The sequence below is a fragment of the Hylobates moloch genome, unplaced genomic scaffold (assembly GCF_009828535.3).
Source record: "Hylobates moloch isolate HMO894 unplaced genomic scaffold, HMol_V3 SCAFFOLD_20, whole genome shotgun sequence".
Taxonomy (NCBI): Eukaryota; Metazoa; Chordata; class Mammalia; order Primates; family Hylobatidae; genus Hylobates; species Hylobates moloch.
This window is the reverse complement of record NW_026652295.1, coordinates 40,927,424-40,948,764: the sequence shown is the minus strand read 5'-3', so window position 1 is coordinate 40,948,764 and position 21,341 is coordinate 40,927,424. Positions and strand designations below refer to the sequence as shown.

Below are 21,341 nucleotides of genomic sequence, written 5' to 3'. Positions count from 1 at the left end.
AATTAAACAGTCTATGTAGTATATGCTGGCAGATATTTAGAATAGTATGATGCATTAAACTTAAATTTAAATGAGGTTATTATTTTAAGGACTTGTGTGTTTTCTGTAAGGAATAATACAATAATTGCAATTAAGAAATATTTCATACTGTATTAAACACATTCTTCCTGTTTTGTTAAAAAAAAAAAAAAAAGTCTGACAACATCACCTATTGGTAAGGATATGAAACAACAGGAACTTTCGTACATTACTAGAGGAGACGATGCAATCCTTTTGGAAAAAAGGTTTAGCAGTTTTTATTAAGTTCAACATATACCTGCCCTTTTACCCAGAAATTCCATTCTTAGGAATTTATCCAAGAAAAATTAAAACATATGTCCACAAAAACACTTGAATAAAAATGGTAATATCCTGAAACCAATGTATCAAGTAATGTATCAAGTAATGTATTATTACAGTCTAGAGGGCCTATCTTATGGTGTCTTAATATAAATAATTTTCTTACATTCCTAAAATGTATTTTTTTTTTTTTTTTTGAGACGGCGTCTCGCCCTGTCGCCCAGGCTGGAGTACGGTGGTGTGATCTCAGCTCACTGCAAGCTCCGCCTCCTGGGTTCTTGTCATTCTCCTGCCTCAGCCTCCTGAGTAGCTGGGACTACAGGCGCCCGTCACCATGCCTGGCTAATTTTTTGTATTTTTAGTAGAGACGGGGTTTCACCATGTTAGCCAGGATGGTCTTGATCTCCGGACCTCGTGATCCACCCGCCTCGGCTTCCCGAAGTGCTGGGATTACTGGCATGAGCCACCGCACCCAGCCCCTAAAATGTATCATTAAAAGCTGCAGATTTTTAACAGTGCAAAATTTATGTTATTTGGTATATAAAACACATTAAAATGTGGTTAAGTACAGAATAACAATGCCTAATATTTTGTGTTGCATATTTAAAAAACAGAAGGTCACAGAAGTTTTATTCATAATAGCCAAAACTTAGAAACAACTCCAATGTTCATCCACAGAACAACAGATTGTGGGCGACTGTGGCATATTTATACAATGAAACACACTCAGCAATAAAACGGAACCAACTTCTAATAATCATTACGTCATGGATAAATCTGACAGACATTATGCTGAGAAGAAGCCAGGCACAAAAGGACTACAATTTCATTTTTATAAGATCTAGAACCAGGCTGGGTGCAGTAGCTCATACCTGTAATCACAACACTTTGGGAGGCTTAGGGAAGAGCATCACTTGACCCCAGGAGTTCAAGATCAGCCTGGGCAGCAAAGTGAGACCTTGTCTCTTCAAAAAATTAGCCAGGTTGGCCGGGCACAGTGGCTCATGCCTGTAATCCCAACACTTTGGGAGGCCGAGGTGGCCGGATCATTTGAGGCCTGGAGTTTGAGACCAGCTTGGCCAACATGGCGAAACCTGGTCTCTACTAAAAAATACAAAAATTAGCTGGGCATGGTGGTGCGTACCTGTAATCCCAGCTACTCAGGAGGCTGAGGTGGGAGAATTGCTTGAACCCAGAAGGCAGAGGTTGCAGTGAGCTGAGATCATGCCACTGCACTTCAGCCTGGGCGACAGAGTGAGACTCCGTCTCGGAGAAAAAAAAAAGGAAAAAGAAAATTAGTCAGCATAGTGACAGACACATGTGATCCTAGCTATTTGGGAGGCTGAGGCAGGAGGAAAGGTTGAACCTGGGAAGTCGAGGCTGCAGTGAGCCATGATCATGCCATTGCACTCCAGCCTGGTCAACAGAGCAAAACCCTGTCTCAAAAAAAAAAAAAAAAAAAAAAAAAAAAATTCTAGAACCACCCAAGGTAATCTAAGGTGACAGTATCAACACAGTGGTTACCTAGGGGGCTGGAGCCAATGACAGGGAAATTTCTAGTGAGACAGGAAAGTTCTCTATCTTGACAATACATAAATTACATAAGGTTAACTACTGTCAAAGATGTACAATTAAGGCCGGGCGCGGTGGCTCACATCTGTAATCCCAGCACTTTGAGAGGCCGAGGTGGGCAGATCACGAGGTCAGGAGATCGAGACCATCCTGGCCAACGTGGTGAAACCCTGTCTCTACTACAAATACAAAACAAATTAGCAGGGTGTGGTGGCGCACATCTGTAGTCCCAGCTACTCAGGAGGCTGAGGCAGGAGAATCGCTTGAACCCAGGAGGCGGAGGCTGCAGTGAGCCAAGATCACGCCCCTGCACTCCAGCCTGGGCAACAGCATGAGACTGTCTCAAAAAAAAAAAAAAAAAAAAAAATGTACAATTAAGATTTGTCTTTTGACATATGTAAATTTTCCCTTAAGAAAAAACACTCAAAACTCACAGAGGGACCAAGAGATAAAATTTTAGTAATATAAATTTGAGTTTCCTACCTGAAGGGATTACCCCAAAGCCTTTATGGTTCTATTATTTCTTACCATCTAGGCAAACGCAGCTAGCTACATGCCAAGTTGATGATACCTCCATGTACTTCTACATTTCATTCTGCACCAGACTGAATAAATAATCACAAATCTCCAAAATAAGAACATAAGACTCATTTTAGACAACTACAGAAATCTAAATTATCTAGAAGATATTTACTGCATTTTCCCAGGTCAGAGAGAGCAGTGTAGACGAGGGAAATTCCGTTATACTGAAGGCCCCATGATAACATACAGAATTAAAATTCTACCTCTGGGTATTTACTGAAACATGTACAAAGAGATGTACACAAACATGTGCAGGGTATTCCTTGCAGCATTGTTTGCTACAGAAAAAAAAAACCTAGAAATCTCCATTTCTAATTTCATTATTACGTCAATCAAATAAACTATGGCCTGTCCTTACTATGAAACAGTTATAAAGAATGAGGTAGATTTATATATATTGACATGAAAAGATCTCCAAAACAAACTGTTAAGTGAAAAAATATAAGCCACAATTATAATACACATAATATAATTTCATTCAAATGTGTCTAACATACACAGTATAATTTCAGCATGTATCACACAAGCCAGCCAGGTGCAGTGGTTCACACCTGTAATCCCAGCACTTTGGGAGGCCAAGGTGGAAGGATCTCTTGAGTCCAGGAGTTGGAGACCAGCCTGGGCAACATAGGGAAACTCTGTCTCTACAAAAATACAAAAGTTAGCCGAGCATGGTGGCATACACCTATGGTTCTAGCTACTTGGAAGGAACACTTGGGCCCAGGAGTTGGAGGCTGCAGTGAGTTATGATCATGCCACTGTACTCTAGACTAAGTGACAGAGTGGGACTCTGTCTCAAAAAAAGAAATAACCAATGGTTTTAAAACTAACACAACATTGATTCCAATCTCTGGACTATTCACATTATAAAGAAATAGCTTGATATAGTTTGGATATGTGTCCCCTCTAAATCTCATGTTGAATTATAATCCCCAGTGTTGGAGGTGGGGCCTGGTGGGAGGTGACTGAATCATGGGAGGGATTTCTTATGAAAGTTTAGCACTGTCTTCTTGGTGCTGTTCTCCCAATAGTGAGTTTTTGTGAGCTCTGGTTGTTTAAAAGTGTGGCACCTCCTCCTCACCTCTTGTTCCTGCGTGATGTGATGTGCCTGCTTCCCTTTCCCCTTCAGCCATGACTGTAAGCTTCCTGAGGTCCCCACCTGAAGCTGAGCAAATGTTTATGCCATGCTTGTAGAGCCTTGCAGAACTGTGAGCCAATTAAACCTCTTTTCTTTATAAAGTATCCAGCCTCAGGTATTTCTTTATAGCAATGCAAAAACAGCCTAACACTCAGTTTTAAAATAGAATCCTGCAAGAGATCAAGACTTCAAGTTTTTGTGTGTGTGTGTGTGTGTGTGTGTGTTTGTTTTGTTTTGTTTTTTGAGATGGAGTTTTGCTCTTGTCGCCCAGGCTGGAGTGCAATGGCATGATCTCGGCTCACTGCAACCTCCGCCTCCTGGGTTCAAGCAATTCCCCTGCCTCAGCCTCCTGAGTAGCTGGGATTACAGGCATAAGCCACCATGCCCAGCTAATTTTTGTATTTTAAGTAGAGAAAAGACTTCAAGTTTTTTAAAAAGCAAGAAACTGAAAGAACAACCCCTCTTCATGGAAATACGTAGGTCTTCCATATGAGAGCTTTATTACTTCCAGACAGAAAAGGAACTGGAACTATCTGCACCCCTCTGCTTGAGATATTACTCATGGTTCAGTAATTTATATGAAGAAGACTATTCAATTAAAAAAAACCTCACACATATCTATAGTTACCTATGTGCTTTCATACATGTTACTTCATTTTATCCTAATGATTCAGGGAGAAAAAAAAACGTAAAAAAATCATTGCTAAAGACACTTCTAATGCTCATCCACATCCTAGTTTCATATATCCCTGAGACTTAGGAGAATTACACTTTCCCGACCTGTTCTGTAGCTGGACAGAGGCATTAGGCCTAGTTTTGCCTAATGGGATTTGGGTAAGATCATAATTTCTGAGACAAAGCATTTATTTGCTGAGCATGATCCGCCAGCTCTATTCTGTTCCTGCTGTGGTGAACCTTGAAAGCATTACAGTAAGCTTATGGAAACATAAGATGGTGTGAAAAAACTACCTGGAGCAGAACCCTCTACTTATCACCCCACTCATCTGAATTGGTCACACAGTCTGAGTAATAAATATATCTTGGTACATAAAGTCTTTGGGATTGTAGAGTTGTTTATCATTTTTAGCATAATCTCAACTGTCATGACCAACAGAATCAGAGTTAAAACATCCCAACAGAAATGATAAATGTTCAAGGTGATGGATATCCTAGTTACCTTGATTTGATCATTACACCTTATGTGCATGTATCAAAATTACATATACCCCATAAATATGCACAATTATTATATACCAATACAAACCAGTATTAAAGTAAAAAAAAAGCCTATGCAAAATTATTTAATAGTTAATAAAGCATCATAAAATACTATCTAGAAACAAAAATACTCCTGATGGCAGCATAAGCCCCCCCGCCCCCAATGCCGATTTCTGGTTATCTATAACATTCATGTAATACGTTTTTAAATGTTAAAAAAGAATGTTCTCAATTTAACTATACTAAAAAAACGGGGGGATGAAACCTTACTTCTCTGTATCTTAAAAGAAGTATTAAGCTAAAAACTTAACTCATGAAAGTATGATTTCATATTCTACTCGTTTTATTTTTCTTAATGGTTATACAAATGTCAAAGTATACAATTATCAAAATCAACACTAGATTTTTGCCCACTAAGATTTTTTACACCCTAAAACCATTTCTATTTAATAACGAATAACAAGTGCTAAGTTTGACCACTCTTTTCCTAATGGAGTACATAAAAAGTAGCTTACTGCCTACGAACACCCAGATGGCTTTTTTCTGACATCATGGAGACTTCAGAAAAATAATCTGTGACCAACACAATTTTAGAAACTATGAACAAATAACTCCCCATGGCAAAACTAATCTATGCCCTTCACAAATCCTTTTCCTAAATACTATATATAAAAGATCCTTTAATATCATTCTTTCTCATTAAAGAAACCTTCCGCATTATGGATATCAGTCACTTTTATCCTGAGGGGTCTAGTTTAGAAACCTCCCCAGAATTCCAATAACCATATTTCATCTTTCCAAATAACAGACTCCATGTCATTTTACCAGGGCTCTGGGTTTCATGGAAACACCTACTTTTAAAATGAGATATTCATCCCCAGCACCCAGCATGGCCATTTACTATGAGTTTACTGTGTGCCAAGTATTGTGTAAAGTACTACACATAAAGGATCTCACCCTCTCAACAATGTAATAAAGAACCTGGCTGGTCTTTGATCTGGTTTCCTGGGAGGTAACTTCTAAATTCCTGGCATTACTTATGTGATCAGAGTGTCTCTGTTACTTGTGGGACCCCCACAAATGAGAAAAACTATACATCCTAGAACAAGGCTTACTTTGGATCTGCCCTAACAAAACAGGAGGGAGGCCGGGCACAGTGGCTCAGGCCTTTAATCCCAGCACTTTGAGAGGCTGAGGCAGGTGGATCACTTGAGGTCAGGAATTTGAGACAAGCCTGGCCAATGTGGTGAAACCCCATCCCTACTAAAAATACACAGATTAGCCAGTGTGCGCCTGTAGTCCCATCTACTAGGGAGGCAGAGACAGGAGAATCGCTTGAATCCGGGAGGCGGAGGTTGCAGTGAGCCGAGATCATGGCACTACAATCCAGCCTGGGCTACGGGGTGAGACGCCATCTCGAAAAAAAAAAAAAGGGAAAGGCCACTGTGGCCCAGTACTGAACACAAAATACAAATGGGGTAAAGAGGGGCAATTATGCAGAGAGTTGGGCAGCAGCAGCAGCAGAATGGTTGCATACAGGGGAATAATTAAATAAGCAAATATTTTGAGGAAAATGAGAATCAGGTTTTCTCTTGTCAGAGAAGGAAATTAAAAACATGCAAAGGAAGAAAACTAGAAAGAACCTTAGATGGGAATGGGAGAGATCACTACAGATGCATGGTTTTCAATATCTATTTCAATGCATTTATACAGATAGGTATAAAATAAAGCTCCATTAAGACAGCCTGAGAGTTATAACACCAACAGCAACAGGCACACATACCATCTTATTTGTAAACACCATTTTCCACTACAAAGAACCAGGATCCTTGGCAAAATGGTTGATTTCAGGGTTGGGGCAGGAGAAAGCTCAAGATTGCCTGGGACATCTTGTTGTACCAGGAAGAAAAGAAAAAACAGAAGGGAAAAGGAAAGGAAAAGAAAAAGAGCTCAAAGGATGATAGAGATACGAAAAAGAACAAAGATAGCTTGAAGGGGCTCCTACTGACCAAATCTAGGACAATTTGAGCATAATAATGAGACCCCACAAATACTGATATAAATAAATAAATTGAAAGTTTGATAATGAAGAGGATACTTAATAGTCTCAAAGTACTTCCCAGCAACATACTTATTGATCACATAGGGGAAAAGAGTAACATTACAGTGGAGAAGTCTTACAGACATCCCTTTAATCAAGTGATCAATATCAACAGTTGTAGAACTAATCAAAATCATATATACCACCTGACAGGGTTAAAACACATGATTTCTGTGGCATTCCTGTCACAGATGCAACTTGAATCTAATTATGAAAACCAGACAAACCCAAATTGAGGGGACATTGACAAAATAACTGGTCTGTAATCTTCAAAAGTGTCAAGATCATGAAAGTCACAGAAAAACTGAGGAAACATTCCAGATTGAAGATTAAAAGACAAGATATACAAATGAATAATTTGGAACTAGATCCTATTAATACAAAGAACATTACTGAACAATGGGGTCTCAATTTCCTATCTGTAAATTATAAGGTTCAACTAGGTCTACCGCTCCAAACATCAACAGAATATTCAAAGTGGTTTCTGTAATAGCAAACAAAAAACTAGGTCTAATAGTTTTTCAATATATATACTGTTCTCTATTGATATTCTAAATACGCTAACAAATAAAACTACCATAGATACCCAGAGGCTTTCACCAAAATTAGCTTATTAAATTTAAGTTTTACAGGAAAAAGTTTAAAGGAAAAAGTTAAATAATGTCTCCATCAACAACACATCCACACAAAAGAATATTATTTAGCTACATAAGCTGATACGGAAAGATGTTAAGCTATGGTTAAATACAGAAAAGAAAATTTAGCTCAGTATATGTAACATATTCTCATCTGTATTTATGTATGTAGGTTTAAAATTGCCATATATCTTGGCCTATATACACAAAGAAAATTTCTGAAAGAGGCCGGGTACAGTGGCTCATGCCTGTAATCCAGCACTTTGGGAGGCCAAGGCAGGTGGACCATCTGAGGTCAGGAGTTTGAGACCAGCTTGGCCAACATGGTGAAACCCTATCTCTATTAAAAATACAAAAATTAACTGGGCATGGTGGTGGGCTACACCTGTAATCCCAGCTAGTCGGGAGGCTGAGGCAGGAGGATTGCTTGAACCTGGCAGGTGGAGGTTGCAGTGAGCTGAGATCGCGCCACTGCACTCCAGCCTGGGTGACAGGGCAAGACTCCATCTCAAAAAAAAAAAAAAAAAAAAAGGGAAAATTTCTGAAATGATATATGGGAAAATGTTAACAATGATTAATTCTGGAAAATAGGATAGTCAAAAAGGGGACAAGGCACTTTATTCTCCATCTTCTACCCTTGTATACTTAATTTTCACCAAGAAATTTAAAAAAGAAAAAGTCTTCCTAACAGCAGTAAATGCATACAGCACCCAGATCTTGGTTTCTAACTACCATTCCCAAATGAAAGAAAAATCTTTAAAGAAATAGCTGATTCTACATATGGGTCAGAGCAAGTACAAAGTGAGCTGGGGGCATCTTGTTGTGCCAGAAAGGAAAGAAGCACTCACAAACTAATGAAGGCATGTGCAAAAGACAAGCTGGTGTGACGGGGCTCTCACTAGCCAAATCTATGGCAATTTGAACATCAGAATTACTGTAACTAAAAAATATCAAGAAAAGCAAGAAAGTGATTATTTCAAGAGTCAAGATGTCAGTTAATTATGGGGGAAGGAAGAAAGCACGCAGTGGGCTTCAAGAATGCTGGTGACAATATTTTTTTATCAAGAATAATTATAAAAATATCTGCTTTAATTATTTATTAAATAGCATGTATTTGTAATACGGATTTTTAAGCAGATATGGTATTTCATAATTTTTAAACAAAAACTTTAAAGTTCCAGGGAAAAAAAGAGGTCAAATAAAACAAGAGCCTCCTAGAAAGAAAATTAAAATATTTTACCTGCAAGAATATGTAGGCTCTCCTACTTTAAAAACACGACCACAAAGATGAGAAGGTTTGTTTGCTTGCTCAAGTTTTGGAAATCCAAATGCAGGATCTTCACCACAAAGGTACCATTCCATTGGTCCCAACAAAACATGCTGTGCCAGCATGTCTTCTTTCTGTGGAAAAGGGTTGGGACCCCTGCAGTAGATTTTGGGTACATAGTGGGCTAAATGCTGGTACACTTCTCTAGTGAGGTCAGTTGCTTGCAGCCATTTCTTTAAAAGAAGAAAAAAGAAGAAATGGTTTTAAACACCAACAAACTAATTTGAACAAATTTACCTTACTTTCTTTTAGGTACAAAAATAATGACAGAAGCACATTAAAATATTTTGTTTACAGCACTCACCACCATACGTTAGAAATTTAATCTATTAAAATGTCAAGTATGTTTAAATTCTACTTTTAAGTGTAAGTAAAATTAAAATGAAACAAGCCCCCCTCCTTCCCTGCAAAATGACTCTGGAAGCAACCTTCTCTAGGCAGTACCAGAAAATAATTACAAGAAATCATTATATAAGACATGAACCATTGAGCTCATCTGACGTCCTTCCTAATGCTTTGCTCAAATGTTATTCTCATTGTGATATGAATTCTCATGTCAGTTTGTCCATAGGAAGAGTGTACGGTGAACATGAACAGCCAATATGTACGGTGAACATGAACAGCCAATACACATTTCTTAATGATTCATAAACAAGTTTATATACCAGTCTCTTATGAATAAGTCAGTCCACAAGAGACTGTTGTACCAATTATGCCTTCTTTCTCTGATCAACCTCTCTCTATAAGGCCTTTTCCGTTTGCTCTCCCCACTAAAAACAAATTTTAAAGCATGATTCTACTTAGATCTCATAGGCACCAACTCAATAACTGAATGCATCATCTCCCCTGCATGCTCCACCAAAATCTGTTATTTTCTCCATTTCCCTATTTTAGCTCAATCTGGGTATCCACACCGAAAAATCTGAAAAGCTTCCCAGCACTATGGGAGGCCAGGCCAAGCGGATCACCTGAGGTCAGGAGTTCAAGACCAGCCTGGCCAACATGGTGAAGTCTCTTCTCTACTAAAAATATAAAAATTAGCTGGGCGTGGTGGCGCATGCCTGTAATCCCAGTTACTCGAGAGGCTGAGGCAGGAGAAATCGCTTAAACCCAGGAGGCAGAGGTTGTAGTGAGCCAAGATCCAGCCTGGGTGACAGAGCAAGAGTCTATCTCAAAGGACAAAAACAAACAAACAAACAAACAAACAAAACGACTCACTTCTGCTAGAATGCAGTTAACTGAACCGTGAACAAAACCCACAGATGGAGGGAAAGAGGAAGGGGGAAGTGGGTTGAAAAACTACCTATTGGGTACTCTGCTCACTACCCGGGTGCAATATACTCATGCAACAAACCTGCACATGTATTCCTTAAATCTAAAGTAAAAGCTGAAATTAAAAAAAACCTCCAGTGTTTACCTATGGATTACCACCTAAATTCCAGTTACATTTTTATTTAAAAAAAAAAAAAAAAAAGAGTATGTTCAAGTGATATCTAACATCATAAGAAGTCAACATAAGGTCTTCATTTTAGCTATTACTTGTATATTCTTCAGACCACTCCTTCTAAAAACAACATACAGAGATTTTAAATATGCACGAGGTGATGTATATTAACTTTCTAGTCAATTTCTGTTTTTCAGATAACTTTTACTAAAAATGTAAAAATTTTGTTCATAAGTTAAGGGACTGGATAGAAGCTTACAACCAAAAACGGTGAAAGAGTTTTCATGCTTAAAGTGAAACTAAACTATTTTCCAAATATTACTAACATTGTTGTGTTTACATTATGCAAGTAGGAAAGAGACTAAATTACTTTCAAAACAACAGCATTTCTTCCCTGGTGGCCAAGTGGTTAGGGAAAATAAAAATAAAAATAAAAATAAAACAGCAGCAGCAGCAGCATTTCTTACGAGACAATCCTACAGGCTTTAAGTATTCTCTCCCTTCAGAGTGACTCAATCAAAATTTTATATATACATACACATCCTTTAAGCTCAGTAAATATAAAGATGACAAGTTTTAAAAAAAGAAAAAAGAAAAAGCAGAGTCCTCAACAAGCATACTAGAATCTTATTCTTTGAGCTAAAAGACCTCTTTTTTGGCCTCATTCAAAGGTAAATGTCTCATTTTTCACCCATTGTCAGCAACCAAAACAAGAATGAACGTAGTCAAATGATCCTAAGCGTTTTTTTTTTTTTTTTTTTTTTTTGAGTCTCGTGCTGTCGCCCAGGCTGGAGTGCAGTGGTACGATCTCGGCTCATTGCAATCTCTGCCTCCCAGGTTCAACTGATTCTCCTGCCTCAGCCTCCTGAGTAGCTGGGGTTACAGGTGTGCACCACCACACCTGGCTAATTTTTGTATTTTTAGTAGAGACAAGGTTTCACTATGTTGACCAGGCTTGTCTCAAACTCCTGACATCAGGTGATCCGCCCACCTCGGCCTCCCAAAGGTGCTGGGATTCAATTTACTCTTCATGAATGAAAAATTAAGCAATAAGACCAAAATAATTCACCTCCATGATCCTAGAAAGTTAAGTGCTTCAGACTATTTTAATTTACAACATATTGAAAGATTTTATTTAAAAACCAGTTTTTTTCCTCATATTTTATGTTCCCATTCCTGTAAAACTTCACTGTTGCAGAATTTTAATACAAGAATGAAAGGTTGCTTTAGAAGGGATGCTTTCTTTTTTTTTTTTTTTGAGATGGAGTCTCGCTCTGTCGCCCAGGCTGGAGTGCAGTGGCGCAATCTCGGCTCAGTGAAAGCTCTGCCTCCCAGGTTCAAGCCATTCTCCTGCCTCAGCTCTCCCGAGTAGCTGGGACTACAGGCTAGAAGGGATGCTTTCTAAAAAAAAATTATGTAGTCTAGTGACTGTAACAAGAGAGCAAATTTGTTCATAGATTTCTTCAACAAAAATTCAGACAATAGTATCAGCTTCTGGTTAAGAAAAAAAAAAAAAAAAATCGGCCAGGCCCAGTGGTGGCTCATGCCTGTAATCCCAGCACTCGGGAGGCCAAGGCGGTTGGCTCATTTGAGTTCAGAGGTTCGAGACTAGCTTGGGCAATATGGCAAAACCCCATCTCTACTAAAAATAAAAGAAAATTAGCTGGGCATGGTGGTGCACGCCTGTAGTCCCAGCTACTCAGGAGGCTGAGGTGGGAGGCAGGATCACTTGAGCCCCAGGGGTTGAGGCTTCAGTGAGGCATGATCATGCCACTGCACTTCAGCCTGAGTGACAGAGTGAGATCCCGTCTCAAAAAACAAACAACCAACCAAAAAAACTAGCCACTTTACATAAAAATATTATTAGTAAAACAAGCAAGTATTTCACTCTTTATTACATATTATTATAAATAACAAGACTTAAAAGTCTGGTCCAAGAAAGGCATGCATATGCTCCCCATTTTTAAAATCTTTACTACTCCTGGGCGCCGTGGCTCATGCCTGTAATCCCAGCACTTTGGGAGGCCAAGGTGGGCAGATCACTTGAGGCCAGGAGTTCAAGACCACCATGGCCAACATGGTGAAACCCCATCTCTACTAAAAATACAAAAATTAGCCAGGAGTGGTGGTGCACGCCTGTAATCCCAGCTACTCGGGAGGCTGAGGCAAAAGAATGGCTTGAACTCAGGAGGCAGAGGTTGCAGTGAGCCTAGATCGCACCACTGTACTCCAGCCTGGAGGACAGAGTGAGACTCCGTCTCAAAACCAAAAACTTTACTATCATTATATGAAAAATTCACAATCACCTAAAAGATTTGGGCTCTATTACGGGCACTTTAAGCTGATTAAACATACATACTTAATATAAAAAGAAAAATTTATGACTGTCTTTCAGAAGTAGCTCACACATTTCCCCAAAGAATAAAATCTATAGCTTTTCATATTAGTTCTCACTAACATATGCTAACTGCAACTGTTTCTTCAACATGAAAAATTGAGATTTCCAGTTTGGTTGGCATTTTAATTTGTCTTTATTTCAGACACTTGTAGCTGTCACACCCATGTGGCACAAGAGAGTAATAAGCATTCACTATCTTATTAGAAGTCCCTCTTAAGGGAAGTAAAGAAACTGTCAACTCATTCCTCTAAAGTAAACATGTTATGACAATGTTTCCAGGAGCTTTCCCTCTACTGAATACTAAATTTAAGCCTTGGGATAGAAAGCAAGTACAATAAAATAAAAATGAAATGAAAAATGAAAGAATCCCTAGAGGTTAGCCTTTTATTACCGTCTCTATTATTCTATACCCAATTAAAATTGTATCCTTTAACTACTTTTGGTTTTGCTTTCAAACAAGGATAAGCAACATGTAAGTTAATCATAAAACAACTAGTGCTCATAACCATAAAAACAATAGTGCTCAATTGGGAGTTTTGCGGAATATATTGAGAAAAAATTTAAACAAATTATATTAAGAGCTCTACAAATTAAGGAGAGTATTTACAAATAAAAATAATACAGAAATTTAATAGGTTAAAGGACTAATTGAAAATGGGCCAAGAAGATATAAAAATGGCCAATAAGCTCATAAAAAGATGTTCAACATTGACTCATGAGGGAAATGCAAATCAAAACCACAATGAAAAGGCACAACACCCAAAAGAATGTCTGTAATCAAAACACAGGCAAAAACAAGTGTTGGCAAGGATGTGGAGAAATCGGAACTCTCATGCACTACTGGTGGGAATGTAAAACAATGCAACTGCTTTGGAAAAATCTGGCAGTTCTTCAAAATAGTTAACATACGATCCACCAATTTCACTTCTAGGTATGTATATACCCAAGAGAAACAAAAACATAGGTCCCCACAAAAATTTGTAAAAAATGTTCACAGCAGCATGATTCATAATACCCAAAAAGTAGAAACAACCCAAATATTCACCAACTGATGAACAGATAAATAATATATGGTTTATCTATACAAAGGAATGCCATTTGGCAATAAAAAAGAAGGCATTACTGACACAGGTTGAGCATCCCTAATTTGAAAATGTGAAATCCAAAATGATCCAAAATCTGAAACTTTGCGTGCCCACACGATGCTCAAAGAAGTGCTCATTGGAACATTTGGATTTCGGATTCAGGATGCTGAACTGGTATAACTGCAAATATTTTGAAATCCAAAAAAAATCCAAAATCCAAAACACTTCTGGTGGCAAGCGTAACGATACTCAATCTTTACGTGGTACAACATGGATAAATATTTTATTTTATTTTTTGAGATGGAGTCTTGCTCTGTTGCCCAGGCTGGAGTGCAGTGGCGTGATCTTGACTCACTGCAAGCTCCACCTCCCGGGTTCACGCCATTCTCCTGCCTCAGCCTCCCAAGTAGCTGGGACTACAGGTGCCCACCACCATGCCCCGCTAATTTTTTGTATTTTTTAGTAGAGACGGAGTTTCACCGTGTTAGCCAGGATGGTCTCAATCTCCTGACCTTGTGATCTACCTGCCTCGGCCTCCCAAAGTGCTGGAATTACAGGTGTGAGCCACCGCGCCCAGCCCAACATGGATAAATATTTAAAACACCATCCTAAGAGAAAGAAGTCAGCCACAAATGACAATGTGTTGAATTCCATTTATATGAAATATCCAGGCAAATCTAAGGAGACAAAAATTAGTAGTTGATTAGACCTCTGGAGTTTAGGTGCAAATGAGAAGTGACTGCCAATAGGTACAGGATTTCTTTTTTGGGGCGATAAAAATGTCCTAAAATTGATCACAGTGATGATTGTACAACTCTGAATATACTAAAAACCACTGAATTGAACTGTACAGTATGTGAGTTACATCTCAATAAAACGATTTAAAAAATGTACAGCAAAAAGATAACCAATACAGACCTAAAACTCTACATAAAACTTAACGAATTCATTATTTATTAAAAAAAAATTTTTTTTTGAAGACAGGGTCTCACTCTATCACCCAAGATGGAGTACAGTGGCATGATCATAGCTCACTGTAACTTCTAACACCTGGGCTCAAGCGATCCTCCCCGCTTAGCCTTCTGAGTAGCTAGGACTGCAAGTTCATGCCACCACACCCAGCTTTTTTTTTTTTTTTTTTCCCAGTAGAGACAGGGTATAGCTATGTTGCCCAGGCTGGTCTCAAACTCTTAGACTTAAGCAGTCCTCCCACCTCAGCCTCCCAAATAGCTGGGATTACTGGCATGAGTCAGTGCTCCCAACCTGTATTTCTTTTATACTCAGGGAAAAAGACGGGGTCCCGCTCTCTCGCCATGGCTGGAGTGCAGTGGCGTGATCTCGGCTCACTGCAACCTCAGCCTCCTGGGTTCAAGCAACTCTCCTGCCTCAGCCCCCCGAATAGCTGGGATTATAGGGGTGCACCACCATGCCCGGCTAATTTTTGTAGTTTTAGTAGAGACAGGGTTTCACCATGTTGGCCAGGATGGTCTCTATCTCTTGACGTTGTCATCTGCCCGCCTTAGCTTCCCAAAGTGCTGGGATTACAGGCGTGAGCCACCACGTCTGGCATGTTTACTTTTAAAACCGTAATCACTCATTGGTACATACTGTAACTATATGTAGTATGGAAAGTAAACAGAGCCAAGAAGTGTTGGGAAAGTCATACTTATGGAATCAATTCTAACAAGAAAAAAGAATGAGAAGAGAGGGTCACTGTAATATCCTAAACTTACAAATATTAAAGAATCAGCTTAGATACTTTTCTTTCTGAGGCATACTAGCTGGAATGGATGGGATCACAAAAAGTTCTTCCTCCTTATAACAGGAATAAGAAAAGCGGTATGTAAATGAAATGTGGAAAGGATGACACTAGTGCTCATTAGGTGATTTTTAAATGTTAGTGATCCTAACGAATTACCAATGACAGAGGTCTAAAGCCTGCAGTCACTGTTTTCTCTACTTGTTTCTCTTCCCTAAAATGTACTTTCAACCTAAGAGAAAACTTTAATTTAAATGTGTGATAAAAAGCTGAAGCCTAAGCTGAAAAAACAGTTTTAAATGTTAAGTGTTTTAACTTAATACAGACAGTAAAGTCCTCACAAAGTAAGGCAAGATTAAGGTTATATAGTTGAAGGAATTTTATATTTTAATATTGGTTTTCGAGGTAGGAGGATCTCTTGAGCCTAGGAGGTCAAAGCTACAGTGAGCTATGATTATGTCACTGTACTCTAGTCTGGGCAACAGTGTAAGACCCCATCTCTTAACAAAAAAAGAAAAAAAAAAAAGAGTTTGCATCTTCTCTATTTGAGAGAATTGTGTTGGCCTTCAGACTAAACTTTAAAAAAAACTTATTGTTCAGAAAGGCATTTAAAAGTAAACAGGGTAGGCCGTGTGCGGTGGCTCACGCCTGTAATCCCAGCACTTTGGGAGGCCGAGGCAGACGGATCACCTGAGGTCAGGAGTTCGAGACCATCCTGGCCAACGTGGTGAAACCCTGTGTCTACTAAAAATACAAAAATTAGTCAGGTGTGGTGGCGCACGCCTGTAATCCCAGCTGTAATTCGGGAGGCTGAGGCAGGAGAATCACTTGAACCCCGGAGGCGGAGGTTGCAGTGAGTCAAGATCGTGCCATTGCACTCCAGCCTGGCGACAGAGCAAGACTCTGTCTCAAAAAAACAAAAAAAAAAGCAAACAGGGTAAAATGTAGCTCAGGTTATGATCTTCACAAACTCAAATGAAGTCCAAATTAATAATTTTTTGTTGCATTTTCCTTGATTTTTCCCTACTGCATCTGCTTGAGAATTTCACTGAACAAGAACTAGGAGCACTGGCCTCCAGCACTACTTTTATAACCAGTTTCCTCAGGAGCCTCTAAAAATTGAAGAACCTCTAATCACTTGATAGTTTGCACTTTTAGAATGGGATAACGGAATTTGTACCCTGTATCACTGGGCCAAGACACAAAATTCAGGGAGAGAAAAAAACCACAACAGTACTTTGAGGTAAGCAACAGATATCAATTAGAAGAGGCATGGAGAGCAAACAGCTGTCATTATTATTTAACAGTTTACTTGTAACACTACTTTCATTTTCTTTTTTCAAATCTCTGATAAACGAAAGGCAGAAATTCCTTGAGTTGTGCAACATTAAGTAGAAAGTAAATGAAAACAGACCTAGGCTAAACAAGTAAGTAGGTTTAAAAAAACACACCAAGGCAGGGCGCAGTGGCTCACGCCTGTAATCGCTGCACTTTGGGAGGCCCAAGCAGGTGGATCATCTGAGGTCAGGAGTTTGAGACCACCCTGACCAACATGGAGAAACCCCAACCCTATTAAAAATACAAAATTAGCCGGGCGTGGTGGTGCATGTCTGTAATCCCAGCTACTCGAGAGGCTGAGGCAGGAGAATCGCTTGAACCCGGGAAACGGAGGCTGCGGTGAGCTGAGATCGCGCCATTGCACTCCAGCCTGGGCACTGAAAGCGAAACTCCGTCTCAAAAACAAAAACAAACGACAACAAAACACACCCAAATAAGCAAAGATTCAGCATTTAACAACGTATTTCTTTAAAGTTTTCACCTCTACTCCTGACATTTCTTTCTACCCGGACTTAATGTCCTCACCAATTCAAGCAAAATAACTATTCACTGACCAACAGCTCCACAGTGCCCCCAATCCCAAATTTTGTTCGTAGCATTCAGATTGCTGACTTTTATTCACGGGTCACTCCCTTCCTAGCAGCCTTTTTAATTGGAGGTCTTAGAGGTGGGGCCCAAGCTGTCTTGGTCCATTCACAATCATTCTGGGCAATCTCTTCTAATGGGTGTTCCCTGTCCTTATTGGGGAAAGATGCCGTCGAGTTTATTACTCTACAACTCTGCTATTTACACTAGCATATTCATATTACAGTTTTAATGCAATACTGCGTTTGAATGGTTTTACGTTTGGAGCATAACTGCTCCTACTACACTGTGACCAATTCTCACGTTGAGCTTATACAGTATTTGTTGAAAGCTGCTCTATCAACGTTATATAACATTTGTTCTCCATCCAATTACGCCTAATTCCTAGAAAAAATATTTTTAAAATTTCCCAGCCTCCACGACTACTTTCTCATACTCAGTAAACTTTCCACACATGTATCAACGTTGTCAACTAATCAAACCGATGCAAAAAAAAAAAGATAGCACTGAAAGGGATAACTAAGGGTAATGTCCTTTGCCTTCTTGGTGCCTGGGGCAGTACCAAAAACAAAGTAGGGGCTCGGTTAGGGTGGCATGCTTAGTCGGAGGAGCACACGGCTCCGCTTGTCTCAGGAAAAGCAATTAACTAGATAAAGTAGGGCGATTATACCAAAAACGAAAGAAGCGTCTCTTCTCCTCTTCCAAGAGCTGATATAAAGGGCGAAGGCCCATGTGTTGGGAGACTTAATGGGAGGCTGGGGGAAAGGAGGTATGATGGAAGAGCCCTGGGTTCTCCTGGGCAGAAAGGGAAAGTAAACGTAGTTAGTGCACAGCGCAGCTCTGGCAGCTGTTGAAAATGGAAAGAGAGGGGCAGGATCGGTGGCCTCCCCGGGCTATTACCCCACAAGGCGAGGGCCGGCACAGCTGTTTCCCCAAGTCTGGGCCGGGCTGCTCCAGGACGTCCAGGAGTCGGTTCCTCCCCGCGGGCGCGGCCTGCGAGGGGCAGACGCACCCGCCCGGGTCCCGCCACTCACCCCCGCAATCTCCTCGGCCGAACATTCCAGCAAACTCCGGTCGATGGCCTGCACCTCTGGCTCTAGCTCCGACGCCATCTTCTCTCCTCCTCCTCCCCAGCGCTACCGCCGCCCGGAGAGCTGCAGCCTCACGTCGGCCCCGGCGGCCTCAACTGCCACCCCTGCCCCAGGCAATCAGTCCCGGAGCCGTCCAAGTGGCTGCAGGTGGAGCAAGAGGGAGAGAAGGGTGACGTGAACCGGAAAAGAAGGACAGCGGCCTCCTGCGCTCCCTCCCAAGCTTAGCGCCCAAGAGTCAAGTCACTGGCTCGTCCCTGACCCAGGAAAGGACACAGAAAACCCCAGGCCTGACACTCTCGCTGGCCACCACCGCGTCCTGCACCGGGAAAGGGGCAATAACACCCAGGAGGCGAAGCGGAGCGTTCTGGGTACTGTAGTTCTGGGTGCTGTAAGTACAGCACAGCCGGGAAAGAGGTGGTGCCCTAATACGGTACCCCTCAAATGCATTGTGGGAGTTGTAGTCCATTCCCAAGGGGCGCTGGCTTAAATGGCAGATAAGCGGGCGGGGCTTTTCTGCCCAACGAGAATCATGGGAAGAGAGTCGTGGAAAGTAGCGCCCCCTGGAAAAAAGCCAAAGAGCAAGATACTGTGGGAAATGTAGTTTTTAGTCTCCGAATCTCATTTGTTCATTTTTGTATCCCCAGTTTCAAGGACACTGCCTGGCACGTGGTAGATCCTCAAGGACTTGCCAGTCTGGCATAGGGTAGCCACTCAAATACTTGTCAAAGGAATGAATGAATTACATTCTATTCCTGTGGTTCTATGTCCTGTCATCCATCGAACCCTCATCCTTTATACGAGTAATGGAGGTGAACATTACCCAGTTTTTTGAAGGTTTAAAACATGTTTGAAAAAATTTTTCAAACACTTTAGTGATGACCACTTATAAACTTAATCACAAATCTTGCTGCAAAGGAAAAAGAGTCTATTAGGCCAATTCAAAGATTTCCTCTTGATAGAGACGTTTAATTTCTACAGATAATCAGACCAAGCTTGGTGACTCATGCCTGTAATCCCAGCACTTTGGGAGGCCGAGGGGGGCAGACTACTTGAGCACAGGAGTTTGAGATCAGTTTGGACAACATAGCGAGACCCTCTTGATAAAAATAAAAAAAATTAGCCAGGTGTGGTGGCGCACCTGTAGTCCCAGCTACTCGGGAAGCTGAGGCAGGAGGATTGCTTGACCCCAGGCAGTTGAGGCCATCGTGAGCGGTGATCAGCCCACTGCACTCCAGCCTGCGTGACACAGCTGAGACCCTGTATCAAAAAAGAAAAGAAAAGAAAAGAAATAGGTAAACATTGTTAGACTAGCTTACAAAGAAAACTATGTTTAGTTAAAGGTAGACTCTTGACTGACAGCTGGGTGACTGGGCTTCTTAGAAGCTTCAGTCTCTAGTTTGTCAGAAAATTGTTTACACCTTTTGTCAAGTTCGTTAATTTATTCCCAGAAGTAGGTTGTAAATTACATATAGGGGGGAAAAGTTCTAAGCCAGACCAGGTTTGGGACATGTTTATGTTTATGTTGTTTTGGGATTTTTTTTAAACCAATACTATGATATTAACCAGTTTTTTAAAAAAGGAAATAAATTGAAAGGGGCTGGGCAGAGACCAAACTACACCAGTCGCAGTCAGGAGATCTTTGTTGGAGGTATCGAGCGGCACCACGCAAGGAGAAGGAAGAGAAGAGAGAGAGGGCTGCTGGTGTGCTGGGTTTTATATCCCTTGGGCCTACGTGGATTGGGCTAGGGGCGGGCCCAAGGGAAGGCGGGAGATGCTTCTTTCTGATTGGCCCTCCTTTGGCGGGTTCAGACAGTGCCCGGTCAAGGAGGGGAGAAGAACTCGGAACCGGCCCCATCTTAAGGTACGGCGCCATTTTAAGGTACCCCATGTTACCTAACATTCCTCCTTTTTTGTTTTCTTAAATGGGGGAAAATGGGCGTCGTGGTTCATCTGGCTGCTTCCTGCTGAGTGGGGGCGCTGTGGGGAGGGGGCACAGGGAGAACTGTCAGGGTTGTGCATGGGTCATGTTTCTTGTAGGTATAGATCCTCCAGTGCCGTGAGCCAGTTGAGGGGTAGTGATGGGTTGGCGACGAGCCAGCTGTCGGCGCGGAGATCGTTGAGAAATTTGTGGAATCGGTTGCGGTTGTCATGACTGGCTTGGGTTAGCAGGTTGTGAGCCCGTCTGTGGAATCTGTCCCGTCCTCGCTGGTGGCTAGTTTCTGAGGAGAAGCTGGTTAAATGTTTGGTTAGATATGGAAGAGAAACAATGAGGCAGGGGAGTAGTGCGCAGAAAGCGAGGATACCCATTAGGGGGCCTAAAAAGGGAAGGAGCCAAGCTAAGAGGGGGATTTTGAGGGTTTCCCAAAGGGAGGGAGTAGTGCTAGCATTCATTAGTTTACGTTTTATCTGATGTAGGTTTTTAATGCTAGTTTTGATTACTTGGGACTCATTAATGTAATAACGACAGTTCTCCTGTAAGAAGATGCAAGTACCGCCTTTCTCGGCTGTGAGTAGGTCGATGGCACGGCGGTTTTGAAGGGTGACACCAGCTAGAGATGTGATTTGTCATTGGAGGGTGGCTAGAGACTGAGCCGTTTCCTCAATGGCCGTCTGCATCTGGGTTTGGAAATCTGAAAATTGGGATACGCTGTATCCTAAAGAGGTGGCTCCTAGTCCTGTACCTATGAGAGAGGTTGTTAGAGAGATTCCAAGTATGATAGGTAGGAAGA

General features: G+C 40.9%; 1 protein-coding gene across 1 annotated transcript in view; it reads right to left on the bottom strand.

Moving 5' to 3' along the window:
- The window catches only part of UBR2 (ubiquitin protein ligase E3 component n-recognin 2), a 127,179-nt gene extending 108,199 nt beyond the window's left edge, over positions 1–18,980 (bottom strand). The window contains exons 1-2 of the mRNA XM_032140517.2: positions 18,556–18,980; positions 8,826–9,085 (exon numbers count right to left, since the gene is read on the bottom strand). Of these exons, the coding sequence (XP_031996408.1) occupies positions 8,826–9,085; positions 18,556–18,633 (338 nt within the window). The 5' untranslated portion in view covers positions 18,634–18,980. The remainder of the gene's footprint in view (positions 1–8,825; positions 9,086–18,555) is intronic.
- Positions 18,981–21,341: the final 2,361 nt, after the last annotated feature.